Source organism: Neovison vison, chromosome 1 (genome assembly GCF_020171115.1).
Source record: "Neovison vison isolate M4711 chromosome 1, ASM_NN_V1, whole genome shotgun sequence".
Taxonomy (NCBI): Eukaryota; Metazoa; Chordata; class Mammalia; order Carnivora; family Mustelidae; genus Neogale; species Neogale vison.
The window spans coordinates 185,519,466-185,546,272 of NC_058091.1; the positions used below are offsets into that span (position 1 = coordinate 185,519,466).

At 34.7% G+C, this 26,807-nt stretch overlaps 1 protein-coding gene across 2 annotated transcripts in view; it reads left to right on the top strand.

The window, feature by feature from the left end:
- PJA2 (praja ring finger ubiquitin ligase 2) overlaps nt 1-26,807 on the top strand; it is a 72,109-nt gene that overhangs the window by 25,234 nt on the left and 20,068 nt on the right. For both annotated transcript variants that reach the window (XM_044264353.1, XM_044264357.1), the window contains exons 4-6: nt 841-1,894; nt 10,996-11,181; nt 23,431-23,616. In XM_044264353.1, coding sequence (XP_044120288.1) covers nt 841-1,894; nt 10,996-11,181; nt 23,431-23,616 — 1,426 coding nt within the window. The remainder of the gene's footprint in view (nt 1-840; nt 1,895-10,995; nt 11,182-23,430; nt 23,617-26,807) is intronic.

A 26,807-nucleotide genomic window follows, 5' to 3' on the forward strand; every position in this document is an offset into this window, starting at 1 on the left:
TCATTCTGTTAAAGAAGCCTTTCTCTGATATGATGAGACTGCTCTTTAGTTATTTATAATTTATAAATTTTTGTTCCAACAAAACGGGATATCAGAAATGATGACTCAGATGTCATCATTCTTTATTATTACATTAGTAGTAATAAAAGGTAATCAAGCTTAAAGTGATTTATAGAATAGATATGGTTTTATTCTTGTCCCAAGATATGACAGACTGTGGCAAAGAGATTCAGCTTGTTGACTTTTTGTTGTTTTGCAGTCATAGCTGTAACATATCTAAAGTTAACTCATTATTATAGATGCATTATAAGAATCCATTTTGGGAGTAGAAATCTAATATTATATATCCGGGAACTGAGATATAATCTTCTGAATTGACATCGGATACAATCAAATTTCATTTCTGTTAGATCTGTAACCTGTTCTTTTATCTCTGAAAAATACTGTTGCAGTTATTTTAGCTGCCCATAATAAAAGAAGTTAAGTTTGAATTGTGCACCCTAACAACTGGGAGGGCAGATTGGTTACCCTATGATTTGACTTATACCTCTCCTTTTAATGTCTTTTACAGAATGTTTTAGGTATCTGGATTTAGGCAAAAAACCTCCAAAAGACATCTGAGGCAGAGAATACTGAAGGGCTATACAATGGCATAAATGAACTCATAGGGTAACCGGTATGCCATCTCAGTTAAGGGTGGGAGCATAGAAGTACCTGCCAGAGAAATTCAGTCATACTCAAGCACATAATTATTAGTATAATATCTGCTTAAATAGTCATTAGTAAATAAAATTATATTTAAAATTGTCTCCAAATATGTTTTCTTTATTCTCTGTGAAGGTTCCTGTCCATCGGATCAAGTTCATTCTTCTTTACCCAATGACACTTTATTTGAAAAAAGTGAAACCGAAATTCCCATTTGTGATACAACATTGAATCAAACCATTGAGAGCAGTCCATCCTTTGCTGCGGTACATCATAGGGAGGAGGGCAGGGAGACTTTAGGAAGCAGTACAGATCTTCAGAATCACTCTGAGGGAGAATATACTACAGAAGCTTGCAATGCTTCAAGTGTACAAAATGGAATTTCATTGGTTCAGACTGACTCTTATGATCCAGATGGCACGCATGGAGAGGCCAGTGACCGTCTTCAGCTTTCTGCAGAAGTTGTGGAAGGTGGTGGCTATCAGGAAGCATTGGGCAATACAATATTTGAGTTGGCAAATGGAGAGGTAGAGGCATACACTGGTCTTTCACCACCGGTTCCCTCTTTTAACTGTGAAATAAGAGATGAATTTGAAGAGCTAGATTCAGCACCTTTAGTCAAAAGTTCTACTGGTGATACTGAGTTTGTCAGTGAGAACAATCAGGAGTTTCAGAGGTCTTCTTCTGAAGTTGAAGTTGTTAGAAAGAAACAACAAAATGATACTAGCCAGGAGAGTCAGAGAGAAAATGCAGCTGAAGATGCAGTGTGTGCTCCCGGGCATATCTGCAGTGAACAAAATACTAGTGATAAGGGAAAGAACCAGGGAAGTTTTCCTGAACAGGTAGTAAGGCCCAAAGTTAGAAAACTGATAAGTTCAAGCCAGGTGGACCAAGAAACAGGTTTTAATAGGCATGAGGCTAAACAAAGAAGTGTTCAGAGATGGAGGGAGGCTTTGGAAGTTGAGGAAAATGGCTCAGATGACCTATTAATAAAATGTGATGACTACGATGGAGAACATGACTGCATGTTCTTGGATCCACCTTACTCAAGAGTTACGCATAGGGAAACAGAACATAACCAAGTAACAGCGGAAAGTGGAGCCACAGCAGGAAGGCAAGAAGTGGTGGATAACACCTTTTGGAACGGCTGTGGAGATTATTACCAGCTGTATGACAAGGATGAAGATAGGTAAGATTTTGTACTTTGTCAGATTGTGTGGTTTATTTCAAAGTGGTTTATTTCTACCAACCATAACATGTGATGGATGGGCTCTTTGACATGGTCAGGGAATTAGGTACTTTGGCCAAATATTCTTATTTTCTCAGTGCTAACCACACATGCAAACTGCGTTTAGTTATTTACAGTTATGTACAGAAACTTCCTTTGGGGCATTTCAGGAGTTTATAGAAATTGTAATTTCAGAAATTGATGATTAGTTCTTAACAAAAGGATAGAGATACTAATTATTTCAGTTCTTAGTATTTCATATTCATAGTATTTCAGTTTATAAACTATAAAGTAAACATTATATTTTAAAAAAAATTCTGTGTTAATTCATCCTGGACTTAAAAAGTGATTTAAGATCACAGAAAATTTTGATAATATTGTATTAACTTTGCCAATATTTATTAACGTCACCTGTTTCTCTCTTCCTCTTGTTGGTCTTTTTTTAATTTTTATTTTTTTAAAGATTTTATATATTTATTTGACAGAGATCACAAGTAGACAGAGAGGTAGGCAGGGAGAGGGAGAGAGAGAGAGAGAGAGAGAGAGGAGGAAGCAGGCTCCCTTCTGAGCAGAAAGCCCGATGTGAGGCTCCATCCCAGGACCGTGGGATCATGACCTGAGCCAAAGGCAGAAGCTTTAAACCACTGAGCCACCCATGCGCCCCCTTGTTGCTCTTTTTATCATTAGGTTTATTTTTTACCTATTTATAGGTAAAATGTATGTATAAAAATATATACCACACCATAATGTGGTATATATTATTTCCCCTATTTATAGACCTGGTAACTGAAGCACAGGAGAGTTGACTTCCCAAGGTAACGAATCTAGTAAATTCTGGAGCTGGAATTTGCATTTCTACTTACTGCCCAATACAAATGGGTATCTCAAGAGAACATACAACTTTTTTTTCTTTTTTTATAAGAGGGAGAGAGAGAGAGCGTGAGCGGGGTGAGGAGTTGAGGAGTGGATGGGCAGAAGGAGAGGGGGAAAGAATCTTAAGCAGGTTCCATGCCCAGGGCAGAGCCAGACTTGGGGCTTAATCTTAACAACCCTGAGATCATGACCTGAACCAAAATCAAGAGTCAGATGCTTAACTGACTGAGCCACCAGGTGTCCCACAGCTTTTCAGAGAGTAAGCATTCTGTGTTCCTCGTATATAGAATCTTTCCCCCCCAAAACTGTAAGACCATAAAAAGAAGAGAGAAATGGAAAATTTCTTTGTCCAGCTTCTGATTTTCATTACCTTGGAGTCCAGATTTTCACAGACTTTGGAGCTAATTGGAATAGATCTTGCTCAGTTAACAGTGCAGTTTCAAGATCTTACTGACTTGTAGAAATAATGGTTACTTTTTATTTTTAACTAGAGAGTACTACAAAGGAAGAAATTTTTCCTAATGCATTTCATGTCACAAAATTAATAAAATGTATTTGGTTTTCTTTGGACATATGGATAAAGCTTGTATAATGTAGCATAAGTAACTTGTAGGAACAGTTGAAATATAATTTCTACTACTGTGTTTTTTTTTTTTTTTTTAAGATTTTATTTATTTATTTGACAGACAGAGATCACAAGTAGGCAGAGAGAGAGAGGGAAGCAGGCTCCCTGCCAAGCAAAGAGCCTGGTGCGGGGTTCGATCCCAGAACTCTGGGATCATGACCTGAGCTGAAGGCAGAGGCTTAACCCACTGAGCCACCCAGGCGTCCCATCTACTACTGTCTTTAAGTTGTAAACTTCAAGGGCTAGCAGACAATATTTATATAACCTACTGTTTTTTAAGTCTAAGAGTAAAATTCATTAAGAACTTCTCCCTAACTTACTTGTTTTTTCAATTTAGGCCCACAGTCTTTTATGGAGAATCCACAAAGTTCTTTTTAAAATGGAAATTGAAATCAGAACCTTAATTGGTACTAACTTACTTGATGCAGATCTGGTTCTGAACTAACGTGAGGCCTTTTTTTGAAGCATTCCTAACATTTATTGCAGAAATATGAAAGTGTTTGATTACTAAGTTTTGGGGTTAGACCCCACTGGGAATTATTAAATAATACATCTGAATCTCAGCAGGAAAAAATCTGACTTTTAAAACATACTCAACCCTAAGATTTTTGGATTAGATTATGAACCTTTACTATACCTCTGTAAAATGCAGGCACAGTTCAGTTTACTTTACTATTAAAAAATAATAATAACATCAACTTACCATTTTAGATAACTTACCTTTTTCAGAGTATAAAACTGTTGCATTTTTACACCAGTTACATTTTTGCTTTCTTGAAGAAAATAATTTAAGTTGGACAGACCTTCATCTTTGGAGACACACTAGTCAAAAATAAGCAATCCCCCCCCCGCATTTTTTTTTTTTTTTTTTTTTTTGCTTTTTATAGTCAGGCCTAATGTCATATAATAAAATTGATGAAACTTTTGCATCGTTTATCAGCCTCAAAAGTGGTTTTCTTGGCTCTTCGTTTAAATTGATTGTGTGTGTGTGTGAGAGAGAGAGAATAGGGTTAGTATTTTATAGGGTTAGTCACAGAATGACTGTGGACTTTGAATGGTTATAGGGTGTTGTCTTAATATGTTTAATTATAATTGGGTTCCTTAAATGATACACCAGTATTCTAAACAATGATAGATTTTTTTAAAAAATAGAATAGACAGAGGAGAAAACACAGTTAGTAGGAACTTCTTTTTCTTTCATTTTTTGGTAATATATTGATTTACAGAACCTGAAGTTGAGTTGGCCTTAAAAGATGAAACTAATTTTGGAGCAATCTTTAAGACACAATGGAATGCCAGAAATACTTAGGGATTTTTTTGTTTGTTTAAGACTACGATCAATGAATAAATTCCCAAGGATAATGATTTTACCTAGGATTCCACTCCCATTTGGATCTGTAACCCTTGGGATAGGTTTAAGACCAAATTGCAACAGTCTGGATGGATTGAGGAGTATTTCTATGCTGTTTCCAGTTCTTCTGCCCTCAACTCCCTGCAAAGGATCACAGTTGCCAGAATGTCTTTTAGTATGCTGTCAGATAAAGGTTGAAATTGAATAAACATGCATTCCTGCTTAGTTTCATTTTGTCACTTGTTCATCTACTTGATGTTGATGCTGTAGTCCTGCTGAGTTCTGATAATAGCAGACTGGAGAAATGGGGAAACACAGTGACTACACAATGAGTGTCTTGAGAAAGAAGGTATAAATACCCTTTACCTTGAGTCTGAGATTCTTTTTGAGTTTTCTTTGCTTTGTAAAACTTAAAGATGCTGTACTTGAAAATTTTTCTTGTCATGTTTATATTATAATAGCTACAAATAGGACCCTCTTATCCAGAACTTAACTAAAATCACCGTGACATTTTTAGTTATAGAAATTTTGGCCACTTTTTAAAAATATAGTTAAAAAAATACATAGTTCATATATTCTTTAAAGTAAAAAGTATTTGAATGAATGCATGATCGATTTCCATCCTGAAAACTTTTTTAAATGATCACTTAATCATATCTGAAACATTACACTATATAGAATAAGCATTGCAGCTGGTAGAATTGCTCTGAGCTGTTTGACAGGAACTGAACACCACCTTATTAAATTAGAATTGCGAGGGGAATTTTAATAGGCAGTATGTAATTACCAGACTTGGAATTAGACCAAAGAGCTAAGGTTAACATCCTGCTCTTTTGAAATATACCCTGAGAACTTTAATAACTGTTTGATGACAAGATCTTGAGATGAACAGAACCTTTTAACCATGCCAGCACATTTTAACCTTGGCTCTAAGTGAAGGAAGAGGCATGCCATCCACTGACCATTTCTTAGAGCAGTTGAGGTTTCCTCCACAGTTTTTCTGTCCCTAAGCCTTGACATTGCTTAAAAGGTTAAAAGGTTAAAAATAAAAAAACAAAAAACAAAAACCAAAACACTTACCTAAGATAAATGTTGAATATTTTTGTTGTGGATGATGTTGAGAAAAAAAAAAGGAGTATTAGCTCTTTAGTTGATTTCAGTTTGTTATATTCAAAAAGGATTTGTTGAAATCTTCCTAAGTGTCAGACTTTCTGCCAGGTACTCTGTAAATGGAAATAATGATCCCTGTTCTCTTGGTGTTCACCAGCCTTCTGAGGAAGATAAAACGTAAAGGTAATTATCATGAGACTAAATTAAGCTCCTTGCTGAAGGAGCTACTCTGATATCCCTACAAATAAAGCATCTATGAGCAGCCAGCAGAGATCCTAAAGCATATGCTGTAACATTTTAGCACACCTTTTTATCTTATTTCCAAGTTCATAAAGGTTTAGAAGGAGTAAATTAGGGATAAAGAGCTTTGTTCCTCAGGCATGTTAGGGAGTTACAGATGACAATATTCTGATATTTAGGGAAAAGACTGGAAAGTTGTAAAATGCAGGCACAGTTCAGAACCATCTGGGCCTTATTTACTAAATGAAGCAGACTTATAGATTGGAACAACTCCATTTGTAGCATTGTATTACAGCATAGTTCATTGTTAATGATAAAATGTCCCAGACTGCTTAGATTATTATATTCAGTATACTGTCTGAAAATGATATGTCCTACATCATTTCCATCCAAAGTGTTTTCAATAAAATTCAAAAAGTGTTTTTGATCCTCAGCTAGTCACATAACAAAATTATCCAAAATATAGTTTAGTTTTTATGGATGTGATAAATGCCACAGAAGACTAACAAACCAGTTCTTTGGGGGAATTTAAGGAATAAGTTTGCTTATGGATGCTTTTACTTGTGTATCATATTTCTATCTAAAATTTGTACTACACAAATTCTTATTTGCGTAGAAATCACATGTACTTTTATTCTATATGTGAGAAAATGTTTTTGGTTCACAATTGAATGTGTAAAATGTAACATTGAAGTTATAGTTGACTGCTTTTGAATATAGCTCTAAATGCTAATGGGAGACAGTACCAATGAGAGACCATATGAAAATCGAAGTGGTACTTAAGTTTTATTTTGAGAATTTAAAATTTTTTAACTCCTTTGCTCTTATATTCAAGGACAAATGGGTCCTCACTATCCCATCATTGTTTTGTATCCTATTTGTTCTGTTGCTTATTCTACTTGAAAAGTTATTTTTAAATCTTTTCTCTCTGCTTTTATTTCCATATACTCCTGTCACTCTCAGTAAATAACTTTGTTTCTTGCTTTCCTGGAGATGATAAAATGATCAAATATGAACTTTTTCTTGTTTTCCTTTTCTCCATATAGCAACATGTTAATATCCTTTCCTGTTTTTTTCTTTAATGAAGAGAGGTGACTAGTCTCATTCTGTGTCTATAGTCATATCCGATACCTGACTTTATTAATCTTATACCAAAGTTGCTTCCCTCTACCTCATTCTGTAATTTTCTAAACCTCAAGGGGAAACCTTCACTTGATCTTGCTTTTCCTTTAACCACTTGCCTGTTTGTTTTCTGTTCCACTGCTGAATTTTCAGAATAAATATTCCATACCCACTGTTTCTGTTCCTGCACTCTGCACTTTTAAATGCCTTGAAATCTAACTCCCAGTGTTCTTTCTATATTCTCTGATGTTAACAGTGACCTCTTCTTTGTCACATCCAGTTGACTTTTCTTGGTACCCAGTTTTGTTTTGTTTTAATACTTCTGTTAAGCAGTTTGTTCACCCTTTCCTGTTCTGTGATTTCTTTTCTATTGACCTATGTTTGGTTTCTCTTTGGTGTGTCTTCTCTGAACCTCAGGGGTCTGCAAACTTTTAAAAGGGTAACCAGATAGTAAATATTTTAGGCTTTGTGGACCAAAAGACAAAATCAAGGATACTATCTAGGTACTTACATAACTGTTTAAAAATGCAAACAAACAAACAAAAGACAAAAGACATTCTTAGCTTTCAGGCCACTAAAAAACAGGTGGCCAGATTTGGTTCAAGGGTCAGAGCATAGTTTTCTGACCCCTGGTATAAAGAGAGACTAAGACTAAAGCGTATTGGGTGACCAGGAGGCTGATTTTGATGTTCAGTAAGACAAACCAAGGGTTCAGAGTAGATTTTCTTAGGTAGAGAAAAGAGGAAAATGGTGGTGTGCTGGTTGGAAATCCAGTTGAAATGCCTAAGTAGACAGCTTATATAATAAAGTAGCTACCACCTTTACTAAATGTCTGTCATTTTCCAAAAATTATTCTAAACATTTTATTTACAGCATTCATTTAAACATCATAAACCTCTCTGCTCAGCAGGGAGCCTGCTTCCTCCTCTCTCTCTGCCTGCCTCTCTGCCTGCTTGTGATCTCTGTCTGTCAAATAAATAAATAAAATCTTTAAAAGAAAAAAAAAAAAAAAAAGATTTGCTAACAGTTACTGATGGCGTATTATTTACCAGGCTCTGTTAAAATGTTTTGCAGGTATTAATTCATTTACTTCTCATATGAGTTCAGTGAATTATTACATACTGTTACTAAATTCACCTGATGTATGAGTGATAAAGGCACAGTAAGGTTAAGTTACTTTTTCACAACTACTAAGTGGTGGATTCAGATCCAAGCAGACTGACTCCAGAACCTGTGTTCTCAACAACTGTACCTTAAGACATAGCATTAATGTATGACTGCAGTAAAAATAGGGAAGGCAATAGGTAAATGGTTTAATTTTATGAAATATTGCTTTAGTAAAGTGAAGGATTTTGGAGTAATATTATGTATGTACTATTTGATATAAATTAAAGCAATAGTGATATTTAAAATGCATCTTTTAAGTGAGGGGAGGGAATGAGATTAAATTTAGGGACACCAATTAATAATTGACTTCCAGGTCTAGGTTTGGAAAAGAATACTGAAGCCAGGGTTTTTAGGGGAAATGGAGACAAAGGAGACATTTTACAGAAAGAATGGAATGTAAAAAGGATTTAAACATAGGAGTTTATGAGATGTCAAAGATACATGATTTTCAGCTTGTGAGCAGGGAAATACTGCTAGCAGATAGAAAATCAAGAAATTTACCTGTCAAATAAGTTTTATTTTATAGCTTTTGAAAAGGAGGGTGAAAATCTGAAACTTTCTGGATGGCTAGGTGGTCAGGGCTAGTATATATATTTAAAAGTTACCTATTTAGGGGTATGGATTATATATAATGAATAACAGTGATACAGGGCAGGGATATGCAGATTTTTTCCCTAAAGGGCCAGAGAGTATATATTTTAAATTTTGTAAGAGGTAGAATTAAAGACAAACTTAAAAAAAAAGAAAAGAAAAGAAAAAACATATTTTTCATCCAGAGACCCTAGGAAAAACAAATTTACCAATCTGTGACATAGGCTTCTTAAATATATTGACTATTGATCATAGGCATTCTTTTTATGTTACAGTTTGGAGATAGTCCATCAATTATTTCACAAAGTTAAAAAAAAATTCAGAGGTTTTTATATACTGTTTCTGGACAGGATATAAAATGCTTAAAATATGAGATTTCCTTTTTAAATAGGTTAAGTTGCCAGAAATTAATGAAGAAAGCTTACTGTAATTGTTAATGAGATACCAAAGTTGGAACTGGAATATAGCTTCAAATTTGAGAGGCTTCGTAGTTGAGGAAACTTAGTTCAAGAACTCTTTTAAAACTATTATCTATGTTAGTTGTTTACACTGATACAAATCTAGAAATGATTTACTTAGATTATTTTTTAGATTACAGAAAATTTTACAGAATAAAAGCAATTAGGGTCCTATTCAACTGAAGGAATATCTTTTACTTGCTATGCCAGAGCTATATAGCATTCCTTCTCCAGAATGCTTGTGCTTTGCTGCCTATCATTTACTGAAGATTGGAAGTTGATTTTACTTTTTACGTCTAACTTCTCAGAGCTTACATTACATTACTCTTTTTTAATAGCATTTTGATCTCTTCGGTTTATCTGCCTATAGAAGGAGGAGCTCATTAACTAGTCTAGTTAATATATCATTATTAATATAACCACTAGTAATACATCATCATAAAGAAAAGTTATTTCCTACTAATTACCACTTCTTTCAGAAACAAACTAAAATTTATAATTTTTTTTTCTTAAAAATCATGGCACCAAAGGGAAATCTTTAAGGGGATTTTTTAAAAAAGATTTTATTTATTTGACAAAGAGATCAGAAGTAGGTGGGGGGTGGGGAGCAGGCTTCCTGCTGAGCAGAGACTCTGATGCAGGCCTTGATCCCAGGACCCTGAGCTCATGACCTGAGCCAGAGGCAGAGGCTTAACCCACTGAACCGCCCCTCCCAGGTGTCCCAAGGGGATTCTTGATCAGCATGGTTGATACGGTTGGAAAGGGCATTTAAGATTTATTTTCACCATTAATAAGTACAAGATAACTGTACTTTAAGAGTAGTTAAATGTAACCAAATTAACCAAAGTTAAAAAATATAACCAAAAGTCATTTTCTGAGGTTCTTCATTAACCCTTCTATCGTATATTTTGGTTCCTTATCTACATATTTTCTTGCAGTGAAATTTATTTTGTGTTCACAGTTCTACCAAAAGACTTTAGTAAAGATTAGTCAGTGCAGCTTTTTATGAATTTGAATCTCATTTCACTTTAAAGTCTTTTGTAAAAAAGGAAGGAAAAAATAGTTAAGCTTTTGAAACATGGTAATAGTGGAAATTTATTCATAGAGAATATGTCCCCAGTTGTCAGTATGTAATTAGAATGTTGTTTTAGTCGGGGTAGATGAGTAATAAATCTATTATTTATTTCAGAAAACATTTAATTTATGATTACCAAATTAAAATTTTATTTAGATATACATCTAAAAAATAAGGAACCCTGTATCTAAGCACCATGGAATTACTTACTTTAGTGAAGAAAATAATGAATTGACATTTCTGTGACTTGCCATATGCTTTATTCATCGGAAAAAGTTACATTCTGCTGAATGTATTTATTTCTGTGTTTACTTTTAAAATATTTTTTTTAAATTGACTTGGTACCCGATGAAGCATGTGTGGCATAGTCGTACACTCTATACTGTGATGCCTCCAAATGACAAATATACAAATAGTGACAGTTACTGTATTTCTGTTCTGAATTTGCAGTTCAGAATGCAGTGACGGAGAATGGTCTGCCTCATTGCCTCATCGGTTTTCTGGTACAGAAAAAGATCAGTCATCAAGTGATGAAAGCTGGGAAACTTTGCCAGGAAAAGATGAGAATGAACCTGAATTACAGAGTGATAGCAGTGGTCCTGAAGAAGAAAACCAAGAATTGTCTCTACAGGAAGGGTATGTTTAACAGTGAGATTTATTATTTTTATGTATATCGTCTGAGAATTGTATCCCATCACATTCAGATGTTGGGGATGCTGTTAATTTGCATGTACAAGCCTCTATATAGGACCAGTAAATCCTACTGATTTTTTTTTTTCATTATGCTTTTGGTATTTTACAAAGATCAATTAGATTGAAAATTCTAGTAATTTCATTATCTTTTCTTGAGATACAGTATATATTTCCACTTTACGTTAAAGAAAACTTGGACATTTAAAAGCTGTTTTGGTGGGGCGCCTGGGTGGCTCAGTGGGTTAAGCCTCTGCCTTCGGCTCGGGTCATGATCTCAGGGTCCTGGGATCGAGCCCCGCATCAGGCTCTCTGTTCAGTATGGAGCCTGCTTCCCTCCTCTGTCTCTGCCTCTCTGCCAACTTGTGATCTCTCTCTGTCAAATAAATAAAATCTTTTAAAAAAATAAATGATGTTTTGATTGAGTTAGGTGTGAGTGAATTAGAGCTGCTGTTGCTCTGCAGTGGAGGTGATGGTGAGGGAAGGGGTAGACACAAGAGGGAAATCAGTGATTTATTCACAGATATGGAGAAAGTTACAAAAGTTGAAGTTTTAATATTTCTGTCTAACTGCAACTGACGATAGCTCTGAAATCAGTGATTGTTATTAAGCGCCTTTGTCTTTTCCTAACTTTAATAGGAATGCTCTAGTTCTAGGGGCTGTCAGACTTAACACTGTGAAGGGCTGGATAGTAAATATTTTCAGCTTTGTGTGCCAGTCTCTATTGCAGCTACTCAATTCCGGTGTTGTAGTGTAAAAGTAGCCGTAAGATGATTTGTAAATGAATGGGTGTGGCTGTCTTCCAACAAAATTTTATTTATAAAAACAGTTGGCAGGCTGAAAATAATCCATGGGCATGGTTTATAACCCTTGCTCTGATATTTCCCAAGTAAGAATGATTCTGGCTGATTTACACACACAAAGCAGTACAGGTTGATTTATACACACACACACACACACAATTTTTTTTTCTAAATCACACTAAGGAAATATCCCCATTATTACTTTATAGGTTTTTAGCAGGAATATTTGTCAAATTTTATCAAAGTTTTTTTTTTAAGCATCAGTGGGAATTATCATAGTGATTTTTCATCTTTGACCTAATGATAATGAGAAATTATCTTTTAAAATTTTATACATTATTTTTTTAAGATTTTATTTATTTATTTATTTGACAGAGATATACAGAGAGCCAGAGAGTACAGGCAGGGGCAGTGTCAGAGGAAGAAGTGAGTAGGGAGCCCAGTGTGGGGCTTGATCCCAGGATCTTGGGATCATGACCTGAGCCAAAGACAGTAGTTTATCTGACTGAGCCACCCAGGTGCCCAAGGAATTATTTTGTTACCAGATTTCCTGATAGCTATCCTGGCTTCTGAAATAAACAAAAATGATCACATAGTGATAGTTTGTTGTTTTAATGAGCTGCTGGATTCTGTTTGCTAATATTTGACATAGGATTTAGTATTTTCTTATGAAACTTAGGCTTGTGTTTTATTGTGAGGTAGTATCTATTTAAGTGTTTTTTCTGATAATTGCTCAGTTCTAATTTTTAGTCTCTCATGGAATCTATTTTGGTAGATATATTTTCATAACTTTCACCTTGGACTAACATTAAAATTTGTACTTCTCAAAAGGTATAAATTTCCAGCTTGAGATGAATTCTGTAAGGTATAAATACATTAGAAAATCTGTAAAGAAAGAAATTTATGAATGTAATTGTTTTGACAGTGATTGAAAATGGTGGGTTTTTTCCTCATCTGATTTTATGTTTGATCTTCTTGAATCAATACTAGTTTACTAAGTATTATTAAATTGTGATAGTAATTATTCATTCAACAAATATTTATTTAGGAATTAGTATGTACCAAGCATTGTGCTGGATTCTGGAATTAAATGAGCAAGACAAACTAAGATTCCAGCTTGAAGCTTACACGGTGGTGGGAGAGGCAGGTATTAAGCAAAATACAAACTTGATGAATTACAAACTGTGATAATGACTGTGAAGGAAAGAAAACACTCATATGATAGAAAGCAACTAATAGGCACCTGTGTTTTTTTTTCCATTTTATTTCGTTTCTTTTCAGCGTTCCAGCATTCATTATTTATGTACCACACCCAGTGCTCCATGTAATACATGCCCTCCTTGATACCCACCACCAGGCCCTCCTAACCCCCACCCCCCTCCGCTTCAAAACCCTCAGTTTGTTTCTCAGAGTCCACAGTCTCTCATGGTTTGTCTCCCCCTCCAATTTCCCCCAACCCAACTTCTTTCCATCTCCCACTGTCCTCCATTTTATTCCTTATGCTCCACAAGTAAGTGAAACCATATGATACTTGACTCTCTCTGCTTAACTTATTTCACTCAGCATAATCTCTTCCAGTCCTGTCCATATTGATACAGAAGTTGGGTATTCATCCTTTCTGATGGAGGCATGATACTCCATTGTACATATGGACTATATCTTCTTTATCCATTCATCTGTTGAAGGGCATCTCGGTTCTTTCCAAAGTTTGGCAACTGTGGCCATTGCTGCTATGGGGTACAGATGGCCCTTTTTTTTTTTTTCCATTACATCTGTATCTTTGGGGTAAATACCCAGTAGTGCAATTGCAGGGTCCTAGGGTAGCTCTATTTTTAATTTCTTAAGGAATCTCCACACTGTTTTCTAAAGTGGCTGCACCAACTTGCATTCCCACCAACAGTGTAAGAGGGTTCCCCTTTATCCACATCCTCTCCAACACATGTTGTTTACTCTCCTCTTAATTTTGGCCATTCTCACTGGTGTAAGGTGGTAATCAATGTGGTTTTGATATGAATTTCCCTGGTGGCTAACGATGAAGAACATTTTTTCATGTATCTGTTAGCCATCTGTATGTCTTCATTGGAGAAGTGTCTGTTCCTGTCTTCTGCCCATTTTTTGACATGATTATCTGTTTTGTGTGTGTTGAGTTTGAGGAGTTCTTTATAGATCTTGGATATCAGCCCTTTGTCTGTAGTGTCATTTGCAAATATATTATCCCATTCCATGGGTTGCCTCTTTCTTGACTGTGTCCTTTGCTGTAATAGGCACCTATATTAATTAGAGTGGCCAGGGAGTACTTCTCTCAGGAACTGACCTTTGAGCTGGAATCTAAAAGATAAGAATTCATGGTTGAGAAGAGCTTCCTGGGCAAAAGGAAAGGTAAGAGCAGAGGTATTAAAAAGAAAAGGGCTTGATATGTTTAGAGGTAGTGGGGCTGAAGTGAAGGAGTGAAAAGAAGAGTGATAGGAGATGATGTGGCAGGTACCAAACTATGCAGGATATGTAGCAGCTGGAATTTATTCATAGAGCAGGGACATTTAAGTGGACAGTGAATTGCATAATTGATCCGACACAAATTTGTAAAAGATTCACTCTAATTGATTTGTCTCCAGAATGAATTAGAAAGGTATTAAAGTATAAAAGAGAAAAGAAAGTTGGACTAGCCCTTGGACTAGTGAGGATTAAAAAAAAGTAAACAAGTTTGAGAATATTTTTGAGTTATAAATAATCGGAGCAATTGAGTGTGAGATGAGGGAGAATGAGAAATCAGTTATGGCTGGGTTTTTTGGGTTGAGCAGTGAGTAGTTGTTACTGTCATTGAGATGGAAAGTAAGAACTCTCTTTGAAAGTTTTAAGTGCCATTTAGATATGCAGTGTAGATGATAAGTAGATGCTTGAATATTTTTAAGCTTAAAAGAAATGTCCCAGATTATAGTTAGATATAGAAATGTATGACTACAAACAAAAACATTTATGGTAGTCATTAGCTACTTGCATTGATACCGTACAATAATAAAGGCCAGTGATTCATTAAAAAAAATAAAAGTGAGGGATGGTTTAACAAGCACTCCACCCTGTGAAACACACAAACACAAAAAACTGAGCATGTAGTAGGCTACAAAGCACAGATTAACACATTTCAAAGAATCAGTATCCTGCAGACTATATTCTCTGACACAATGCAGTTAACTTAGAAATAAATAATAAAAATATAAAAATTTTAAAAATCCGTAACATTTTAAATTGTTCATCCTTCTAAATAACCAGTAGGACAAAAAAAATTGTAACTGAAGTTTAAACTGCTCTCTACTTGCTGATAATAAGAATACCACCATAACTAAAATTTGAGGGATGCAGTGAAATTGGTAAACAGAAATTTATCTTTCTAAATGCTTAAGTTAGAAAAGAAAAAAACCTGAACATGGAGGAACTACACATTTAACTTAAAATAGAAAAGGAATATGAAAATGAAGAAAAAAAGGAAATAAGAATTAAAATTAGGAAAGATAGGATCATAACTCAGTAAGTTAGAAAAGAGTTATGATAGAAAGGATCAAAGAAATCAGAAGGTGATACTTTGAAAAGATTAAGAAAAATAGATAATCCAGTTGTATAGTGAACAAGAAAATAAAGACAAGGCACAAATAAATAATACTGAAATACAAAAGTGTACACAGCCACAAATACAATAAAGACTGGATAGAGTAAAAAGAGGACTGTGAATTTCGTACCAGTAAATTTGAAAACTTAGAAGATACTGATAAATTTCCAGGAAAATAGAATTCACCAAAACTTATGGGAAGCCTGAATAATAATATAAGTATTACAGATACGTAATCAGTAGTTTAAAATCTTACTGTGAAGGGGCGCCTGGGTGGCTCAATCTGTTAAGCTTCTGCCTTCCGCTTACGTCATGATCCTGGCTCCTGGGATTGAGCCCCACGTCAGGCTCTCTGGTCGACGGAGAGTTTGCTTCTCTCTCTCCCTCTGCCTGCTTGTTCTATCTCTCTATCTCTCTATCAAATAAATAAATAAAATCTTTTTAAAAAAATAAGATAGTGGTGAAAAAATAATGAATACTGTTTTTCTGAAAATAAATAAATTGGAAAAAAAATAAGATAAAATCTTACTGTGGAAAAAATACTAATCCATGTGGTTTTAGAGTTAATTCTCTTAAACTAAACTTCCAAGGATCATGACACTTCACTCTATAAGAGAAAGAGAAAGAGCTATTTCTCCAAATCATCCTAAAAGGCCAGTATAACCCTAACACCAAAAGAGTATGTGAAGGAAAATATAAACCTGTGGCTTTCATTGGGGTGCCTGGGTGGCTCAGTTGGTTAAGTGTCTGCCTTTGGCTCAAGTTATGATCCCAGGGTTCTGGGATCAAGTTCTGCATCTGACTTCTTGCTCAGCGGGGACCCTGCTTCCTTCCTCTCCCGCTCTCCCTCCTTGTGTGTGCGCTCTTTCGCTCTCTCTTGCTTTTTCCGTGTCAGACATAAAATCTTAAAAAAATAAAAAATAAAAAAACCACATCCTTATTAAATGCATGTCAAAATCCCAAACAGAATTGGAAATCTCAATTCGTAAGTGTATATTTTGAAGATAAAACTCAATTACCAGTCTGAGTTTATTCCAGAAATGTAAAGGTGTTTTAATATAAAAATACCCATAAATGTCATTCACCATATTAACAGAATACAGGAGAAAATCATATGATAGATTCTACAGATAAAGGGGGAAAAAACCACATAGTAATGTTCAGTACCTCAACATGGTAATAACTCTGAAACTAGGATCAGAACAGAATCTCTTTGACCTGATAAAAGGTATCCACAAAAAAAAAAAAAAAAAAAAAAAAATCAGTAGTAATCATTTTCGGTAATGAAGCATTAAACCCTCACCCCTTAAAATCACGAGCAAGACAAGGGTGTTGGTAACACCAATTTAGCAGTCATCGTGGCAGAGGTCTTGGTGGGCATGATATGATAGGAAAATAAAAATAAAATACGATGGGAAAATAATAAAGGAGAAAAAGCTGTAAAAAGCAGAAACTAGCAGAAAAGAAAGAAACTAGTAGTATATATTTATAGAATATAAATTGTGCGGGATACAGAGAACTCCTAGAAATCAGGAAGAAAAACTGACAGTCTAATTGCAAAATGTTCAAAATATTGAGCAAATAATTACTGAAGAGGAAATATTAATGGTAAGTAAAAATACCAAAAGGTAATTAGATCATGAGTCATCAAGGGAGTATATGTTAAGATCATAAGGAGGTATCATTTTTTACCTACCAAATTTCCTTGGTAGGTAAAGGAAATTTTCCTAGTGTTTGTTAATAACAAACACTAAGGAATTTGATAATGTCCGGTGTTTTGAGGATGTGAATGCTTGCTGAGGTGTGAAGTAGGTCACATGCACTGAAATTATGTAGTAATTTTAACATGCGCATGGTAGACTATCAGCTGTATCACTTTTAAGTGTGTACTCTGGAGAAACTTCCCCATGTGGCGTAGGAGTTGTGTACAAGAATGTTCGTTACAGTATTTTTCATGAAACCTATAAAACTGGATATTACCCAGATACTCATAGGAGAAAAGTTAGTGGTGTATTCATACATGGAGTATTACATAGCAGTGGGAATGCATGAGCCACATTTAAAAGCAAAAAAAAAAAAAAAGAATGAATCTTAGATACAATGCTGAATGAAGACAGTTGTTTCTGGAAGAATAATGTGTATGACATCTGTTTCACAAAGTTAAAAACAAGCAGAAGTTAAATATCATGTTTAAGTATATAAAACTAGTGAAAACTTGTTTCAGAAAACAATGGAATGACAGTGGCATCCAGATAGTACTTTCCTCTGGAGGGCAAGGCCAGGGCATAGGATAGGTGGAGGACACAAGGTGTTTGCTAGTCAGTGATAATATTCTAGTTCCTGGTTTGGTTGGTGTGTTTATGAATGTTAAATAGAATATGCTGTATAGCCTAAATAGATGGTATATATTTTACATTGGCGGTGGGGTGAGTGGGAATTAAAGGAAATTGTAGGTGAGAGAGTAGATTCAGTCACCATACCTTCTTCAGAAAGGGAAGGAGCCACAGGTAGATGTTGGGCCTAGGAAAATGTCCTCACCTCCCCAAACTGGAAGCTTGATCATTTGCTTATAGAATGTTGCAGAGGAGAATAACTGGCTAGTAATTAGAGGAAAGGTGGAGTTTTTGAGAAGATGAGAAGGATTAGGATCCACAGCTAAGCAAAAGGCCTTTAGGAACAGAGACTGCCATTGTAACTAATGAGAAGGTACAGGTGTAGGTAAGTCTATAGGTTCTGTAATGAGAGGAAACGATGAGTCACTGGTGACTACAGTATTCTTGTTAATAGATACTGAAAGTGGGGAGGATGTGATGATTGTGAAATTGAAGGAAAGAAGAAAAGGTGGGAAATAGGCTTTCAGAAAGCTAGATAACAAACTTATTAGGTAAACATTAAATAATTGCTGGACAGTATTGAAATTAGTATTTTAAATTAGTATTTTTGAATATTAATTAGTGTATCACACTTGTATATTTTACTTTAAGTTTTTCCTGCTGTTTTGGTGACTTTACAAACTTTGTAAATAAATATTCTTAAAATGCTTTAATAAAATTTAGTATTTTCCTTACTATTCTATTTATTAGAATAATAAATTTCTATTTATTAAAAAGAAATGGTTCTTCAAATTAGGTGCTAGGGTTCCATCTTTGTGACTGGATGACATGGAACAGGGTACCATTGATTTTATAAGCTCTAATTCCTTTTGAAGCTTTTTTGACTTTTTAATTAAAATTTCAGTTACTTCCCTATGTACTTTAATTCCAGGATAGGGACTTGAAATCTTAAAAAATTTGCTATACAATTAGACTTATTAAAAATGAGCTTATGGGCGCCTGGGTGGCTCAGTGGGTTGGAGCCTCTGCCTTTGGCTCCGGTCATGATCCCGGGACCCTGGGATTGAGCCCCGCGTCGGGCTCTCTGCTTGGTGGGAGGCCTGCTTCCTCCTCTCTCTCTCTGTCTGCCTCTCTGCCTACTTGTGATCTCTGTCAAATAAATGAATAAAAATCTTTTAAAAAAAAATGAGCTTATGCCTCAAGCTTAGCAGATACTTAACATGTATCTTGACTTAGAAAATGAAAACCAATTAATTAAATATCAGTTAATTAGGAATGCTTATTATGCTGTCCAGGATTTTATAAAGTTTCTTATAATATAGATTATTTCATGAAAACCTCAGCCCTTTAAAATGTTAGCATTAACCCAAAGGTTTAAATTTTGTGTTGGCAAATAATTGATATTCAAATTGCTCATTAGTTAGCTAAAGGAAACCACTCAGAATGTAAAGTTGGGGGCGCCTGGGTGGCTCAGTGGGTTAAGCCGCTGCCTTTGGCTCAGGTCATGATCCCAGGGTCCTGGGATCGAGTCCCGCATCGGGCTCTCTGCTCAGCAGGGGGCCTGCTTCCCTTCCTCTCTCTCTGCCTGCCTTTCTGCCTACTTGTGATCTCTCTCTGTCAAATAAATAAATAAAATCTTTTTTTTTTTAAAAAAAAGAATGTAAAGTTGGACTAGTATTTTCAGAGGTTTTATTTGATTTGTCTGCCTTTCATTTTCTTCATTTCTCAGAAGATTCTGTGATGCATGGTTATATAATAGCATATTCTAAAACTTTTAAATGAAAATTTCTTTAAAATATTCCATGTTGACTTGTTAATATATTTTGGTAATTTTAATATTGTTATTCACATGTTATTAAATCTAGTTTCTATTATTGAGGAATGGGGATTTTTAATCATGTAGCATGAAGAGAACATCAGTCTATTTATCTGAAGCTTTGAGTCAAAGCATAGTCAAGAAATTTGATGATGCTGATGGTCTTCTAGGATTTTAACTGGAAGTAAGTTGTGGGGATACATTTTGAAGCATTTTCAGTTTCCTCTCGTGGCAGCAGCATTCATTTCCTTCACTGTGCTGGAAGTGCTCAAAAGGACAACCTGGCAATTTCCCTTCCCAGTTGAAACACCAAGGGACTTGAGTGGTGGTTGTGGTAGGCACAGGCTTCCACATCTTCCATCTACTGGAATTTTTTTTTAGAATTGAGCCTTTGGAGACCTGTTTAGATAATATGTCTTTTTAAATCTCACAAATTACTGTAAAACTTGACAATGGCATTTTATTAATTTTTGAGTTGCCAAAATGAAGAAAGGTCTAAATTTTTGTGAATGTGTTACAAATGGTATGTCTGGCATGTGTGTGAATGTGTATGTATAAGGAGAGAGAGAAGACTAAGATACTGCTTTATATATTTGCAAGGTTTCTGAAGCATTTGAACTTACCTTATATGCTTACCTTCCTATAGAGATATTTGTTTCTTTTATTAGCTCACAAAATGAAAGATACTTTTGACCCTATTTGTCAGAATTTGTTGTTGTTGTTGGGGGTAAAGAACAAAATTCCTTTTGTTACAATATCAAGACAACTTTCTGGCCCAGCATAGTGCCACGCTTCTAGCCTGGTAAATTTTGTGTAAATGATATGAACTTTAGGTAATATATTGCAAGTATATACTGTATACTACTTATTTTCTGTTACTGTGACTACATTATTATGAGGCATTAAAGACAGAATCAAATGTTTAAGCAAAGTATATAGCCAAGAATTCCTCATATGGTAAAAGAGTATTAATGAGTGTTGTAAGTTACTTATATTCAGACATAATATTTTTTTCTTACACTGAATCATTTTCACCAGCATATTAGAGTTTTATGTTCTGTGTCCAAGTACAGAGTAGTAACTGAATCATTTTGATGTCTGTATAATAGGAAAAAGAAAAGCATTTTTTGTAGGAGTACATTAGAAATAACAAAAATTTCCAAGAACTATTCCAGGGTTAATCCCCAAATTATTTATTTATTAAAAGATTGTTTTTCAAGGATTTATTCTTAACATTTGCAACACAAATAGAGTACCTATTAAGTGCTCAGCATTTATTGCAAAGGGGTGAAGCTACAATGATGAAAGACAGCACTATATGCCTTTGGAAAACTCTCAGTCTGGGAAGAGATAGGTGAGTCACCAGAAAGGTTATAAAACAGTATGGTGACTGCTTTCATAAAGGTATAAACAAAGAACTATTGGTTAGGAATTCTTGATTTTGTATTTTAAATCCATTTTGGGTCTCGTTTTTCTTTGGACCTAAGTATAATGCATGAAAGGAAAATATCCACTATCTTTATATATTAGGTATTAAACCTTCAACAAATTAAGCATGTTTTGTTACGCTGATTTCTCTGATTTTACTAGACAGACAATGTTAGATACTAAATCTTATAAACCTGTTATTTTTGAAGTGTTACTTAGGACCTGAGATTAAAGAAACATGTATGGGTTTAGGTGTATAAAGAGATACTAATTCTGTGTCTTTAAAATGTGTTGATTCTTATATGTGGGCATCATCTACATCTCTTTCATAAATGTTTTTATCCCCATAGTTAAATTTGCACATTAGGATGAATAAAATTCTAATTAGAACTGTTCTTGCAATATATATTATTGTATAATATTTTTCTTCTTAAAATCCAAAAACTAAAATTTATCTTTGTCAGAATTATGCTCTTATAATTAACCTCCGTTTGATATACTAAACACTATTTTCTGTTAAATAAAATAAATATAAATAAAATCCTGCCAGTATAATTTTCTTAGTTATAAGTTCATAAAGTACCTTTTGTTTAGTCATTGCAGCCTTAACTTTTGTTGCTCAGGTGTTACAGTTAATTCTTCTCAGTGTGATCTTTGTGTCCATACTTTTCTTTAATGTATGAGTTGTGTAATTTAACAGTCTTGTCTGTGGCTTCTAGGTTTTACATCATGCTTACAATGACACACAGATTTTTGTAAAAATTTCTCTCATGATTCTTCCAGTACTTATATTGTTTTAGAAATGGTGATGGGTACACATGCATTTTTTAAATGTAGATTTAGAATTTGCTAATAGGTAAATAATGACATAGAGATTTAACCTCCTTCCCTCCAGATGAATACTCAGTTGTCCTAATGTCATTTACTGAATAATTCTTTTTTCTGTTGTTCTGAAATGCTTCTTTTTTCTCTTCCTTGTTTTCTTTCTTTTTTTTTTTTTTAAGATTTAATTTATTTGACAGAGATCCCAAGTAGGCAGAGAGGCAGGCAGAGAGAGAGGGAAGCAGGCTGCCCTGCTGAGCAGAGAACCCGACGTGGGGCTCCATCCCAGGTCCCTGATCATCACCTGAGCCAAAGGCAGAGGCTTAACCCATTGAGCTACCCAGGCACCCCACTTCTTTGTTTTGTTTTGTTCTAATCTATACAACTGGTTTGTTTGTCCCTATTCCTGTGAGCTTATTTTCTAGTGAGAAAAAGACTAACAATGAACAAGAAAATGACAAGTAGAAGTAAGTTCTGTAATGAAAATAAGCAGAGTTATGTGGTTAGTGACTGGACAGCTACTTAAAATGAGTGATTAAGACAGGCCTTTCTGAGGAGCTGACATTGACTTTGACCTGAATATTGAGGAGGGAATAGCTGTGCAAAAATCTGTTGAAAGAACATTTTAGGTAGAGGAAATGGCCCCAAGGTTGAAATGATCTCCAGGTATTCCAAAGGTAGAAAGCTTAATAAGAATACAGTAGTTAGGGGGAAGAATGGTGAGAGGTAACAGTTGGAGAAGAGGTCCAAAGAGAAAGCATGTTATGATGTAGGGATTTATAGGCCAGGCTGAAGAATTTGGACTTCAACTGTGAAGGGAAACTACTCAAGAGCAGTTTTATTACTTATTCATTCATTTTTAAGAGAGATATTGAGCATACATGAATAGGAATGAGGGTGTCAGGTTGTGGGGAGAGGCATGGGGGAGAGAGAATCTTAAGCAGGTTCCACGAGGAGCCCAGTACTAGGCTCAATCTCACAACTCAGATCATGACCTGAGATGAAATCAACAGTTAGACGCTTAACTGACTGAGCCATGTAGGCACCTCAAGAGCAGTGTTTAAAAATTAAAATAGTCTAGAATGAATTTTTTTATTTTTTTTCTGCACAAAGAGGAAATACAGGAGCATAGGTAATTTGTATGTCAAATAAATAGGTTCTTATGTAATTGGAAGCTATTACTACATACATATGACCCTGTAACAAATTTGCTTACCTTTTAAACAATTTTGCAGTTAAAGAAATCAGACTTTTAGAATCTTGTAAGTGCCAAGAGTTTAGAACTCAAAGAATAAAGAATCTGATTGCCCTAAATAGAACTTTTTTTAGAGAACAATTTTATAATGTGTTTCAAAATAATATTTTTTTCTTCCCTTAAAATGTTTGTATTAGGGAACAGACATCCTTGGAAGAGGGAGAGATTCCTTGGTTACAGTACAATGAAGTCAATGAAAGCAGCAGTGATGAGGGTAATGAGCCTGCCAATGAATTTGCACAGCCAGAAGCTTTTATGCTGGATGGGAACAATAACCTTGAGGATGACTCTAGTGTGAGTGAAGACTTAGATGTGGACTGGAGGTATGTAACACATCTTATTACCATGATTAATTGTTAATTGAGTAGAATTTGTTCATGATTCTAAATTGTGAAAGCTGTGTCTCGGATCTCTCAGACGTGTTCCCATTTTCCCATCTGTCAGACTTCTTCAGGGCTCATTCTGATGTCACTTCCTACATAGACTCCCTCCTACTTACTCCAGGTAGTGACCTCTTTTCCTCTTTGACCTTTGACTCTCCTGAAGCCCACCTTATAGCCTAGTTGTTCATAAATTCCTGGTTTGAGGTTTCTAACTTTTAAATGTAGCACTTCATATAATCCTTAAAAAAAAAAAAAAAAGAGTCCTTAATAAATACTACCTGAAGAATTTCAAAACCTGTGATTAAATCAGAAGAATCATAAGAATATATTTATCCTTCTCTGTATGTAAAATATGGAAAAATAATTGTACCTTCCCAGAAATGCTGAAAGTATTATTTACTTTATGCTGAAAAAGAATAATGAACTTCAAATAGAAGAAGCCTATAAATTAAGTGGATTATAGAATTGTTATGTCTCATGATGTAATGGTCAGAATTTAATTGGTTTGGCTTACAGTTAGATTTATCTTTCAAATGTGCAGAAGGTCTCTGGAAGCAACTAGTTTTGAGATGTAGAAAGAATATACAGTCCCACTAATCTCTTGTTACTTTTTCTGAAGAAAATATGGCTTAGTACTACCTTTGTTTCCATCTCTACACAGATATATTTTTAAGAATTTGTTTTCTTTTTTTTCTAGCTAAAATTCCATTACAGAAAATTTAGAAGAATAAAGATACAAAAAACTCACTGATATGCCCTGATAACTGCAGACTTATAGAATTTTATGTTTTTGAGTCCTCCTCTGTATCTTTAGTGTCTCTTTCTGTGTGTGTAGTTACTTCTTTGTAGTTCTCCAAATTGTTCCAGATATGAAACTCAGCATCTCCTTGAAATCCTTAGCATTTCCTGTTCTCACTTCCCAGGGGGCAAAAAAATTCTATGTGCAGAGCAGACTTTCGTTAACCATTTTGTGGAGGCAGGAAGTAGTGTTTCCATCACAGCCACACAAACAGTTTATAATTCCATTTTGAACATTCCTGGCTCCAAAACCCATGTTCTGGCTTCCCAGACTTTATGGAAAAGCAGTGACTCACCTGGTCCTGGTCTTGCTGATCTTGGTGCTCTCCTCTCCCCTCCCCCATGCCTGCCTGTTACCCTCTTACACTGAACTCCTTGTTGCTGTCTTTTGTCTCCTTTATGCAAAATCATTCCTCATAATGCTCAGCAGATGACAGAATTGTTGATTTAGTTAGCATCATCTGTGCATGTTGGGAGGCAATTACGGTTTAATATGAGGAAATGTTTTCTTTTACACATTTTCAAATTTTTATGAAAATAATTTTTTTACAGCTCCATTATGTAGATGCTCTACTCTATAGTTGCACTAAAATTTAATTGATCATTTCTCTATTGAAATAGTGCAGTTAACATTTCCTCTCATATAACTTGTTCTGTACTTCAGGTTAATATCTTTAGGACAGCTTAGTAGAGGTAACATTACTGAGATAAGTGGTATTTATTAAGATCTTGATACTTATTTTAAATAACTTTCAAAACACATAAAAATTTAAAGAAATAATTGAAGTCTTTCTTGAATATAATTTTTAAACTTGAAAACTTTTTATTTTGGGTTCTAATTCATTGATGATCTTTCTGGACACAGCTGTTTTGTTAAGATTTTAGAGATGTTGCTGATTGTTCCCAGATTTGGGGAGCTTCAGGGTAGTTGCGCTTTTTGGTTTTGTTTTGTTTTGTTTTAAATATGGAAAGCATGGGGCGCCCGGGTGGCTCAGTGGGTTAAAGCCTCTGCCTTCAGCTGAGGTCATGATCCCAGGGTCCTGGGATCGAGCCCCACATCGGGCTCTCTGCTCCATGGGGAGCCTGCTTCCTCCTCTCTCTCTCTGCCTGCCTCTTTGCCTACTTGTGATCTCTGTCTGTCAAATAAATAAATAAAATCTTTAAATAAATAAATAAATATGGAAAGCATTTTAACTTTGATTTTTAAGACAAAATTCTGAAGGTTACTCTTCTGAATTTTATGTAGATTTGTCAATACCTCATTATTTGCTTATGTGGTACTATATTAATTTATGTGGCAATCGCTGCAAGTTGATAAAGTGAAAATATGATTTGATTTTCATACTAAAATAATGTCATTTTGACAACTGAAAGGAAAACTCATGGCAAACAGCAGCAATTCTTATCTCTAAAGCCAAAACTTAACATTTTTTTGTTGTTGTTCTACCACAACTTAAAAAAAGTTTAAGCTTTTTGGTCTTTATTTAAGTTTAAAAGAAAATTTAAAAAATACTCTATCAAAGTTTATTTGTTTTGATGATGTCACAGAAATGTTACAGAATACCCAGAGAGTATATAAACTAGTGTGGTGGGAGTTGTTTCAGATTTAGACAAATTCCAGCTATACCATTTATTTACCTTTTGATAACTACTTAACCTCTCTATCTTCCTATAAGAAACTAGGGTTATAATTATTAACCTAATAAGATTGTGGGAAATTAATTCCCTGTGGATGTGACCATGAATTTTTTAAACCAGTTTCAAATTACTTCAGACTTACAGAAAAGTGGCAAAAATAATAACAAAGAATTTCCATATACTCTTCACTAATATTCCCTAAATGTTAACATTGAGCACATTTGTGTTATCATTTTCTCTTTCCTTTCTTTCTCTATATTTGTGATACCTTTTCCCTACCACTTATGAGTAAGTTGTCTTGTTACCCATAATCTAGAATGAAGTCCTGAAGAACAAGAACATTTTCTTTCGTAACAAAGTAAAATCTTCAAAATCAGGAAATTCATACTGATAACAATACTGTTCACTAATCTGCAGACATTGTTCAAATGTCTGTAGTTGTCCTACTAATGCCATTAGAGAATTTTTTTCTAGTCCAACCAAGATGACTCATTGTTCTTGCGTAACATGTTTCTTCACTTTTAATCTAGAACATTTCCTCAGTTTTTCTTTGTCTTTCATAACCTTGACATTTTTGAAAAGTACAGGCCGTTTATTTTGTAGAATGTCTCTTAGTTTAGATTTGGTGTCATGATTAGGTTCAAGTTACAGATTTTCAGCCGAACCACCAAAGAAATGACATTTTGTTTTTCTTA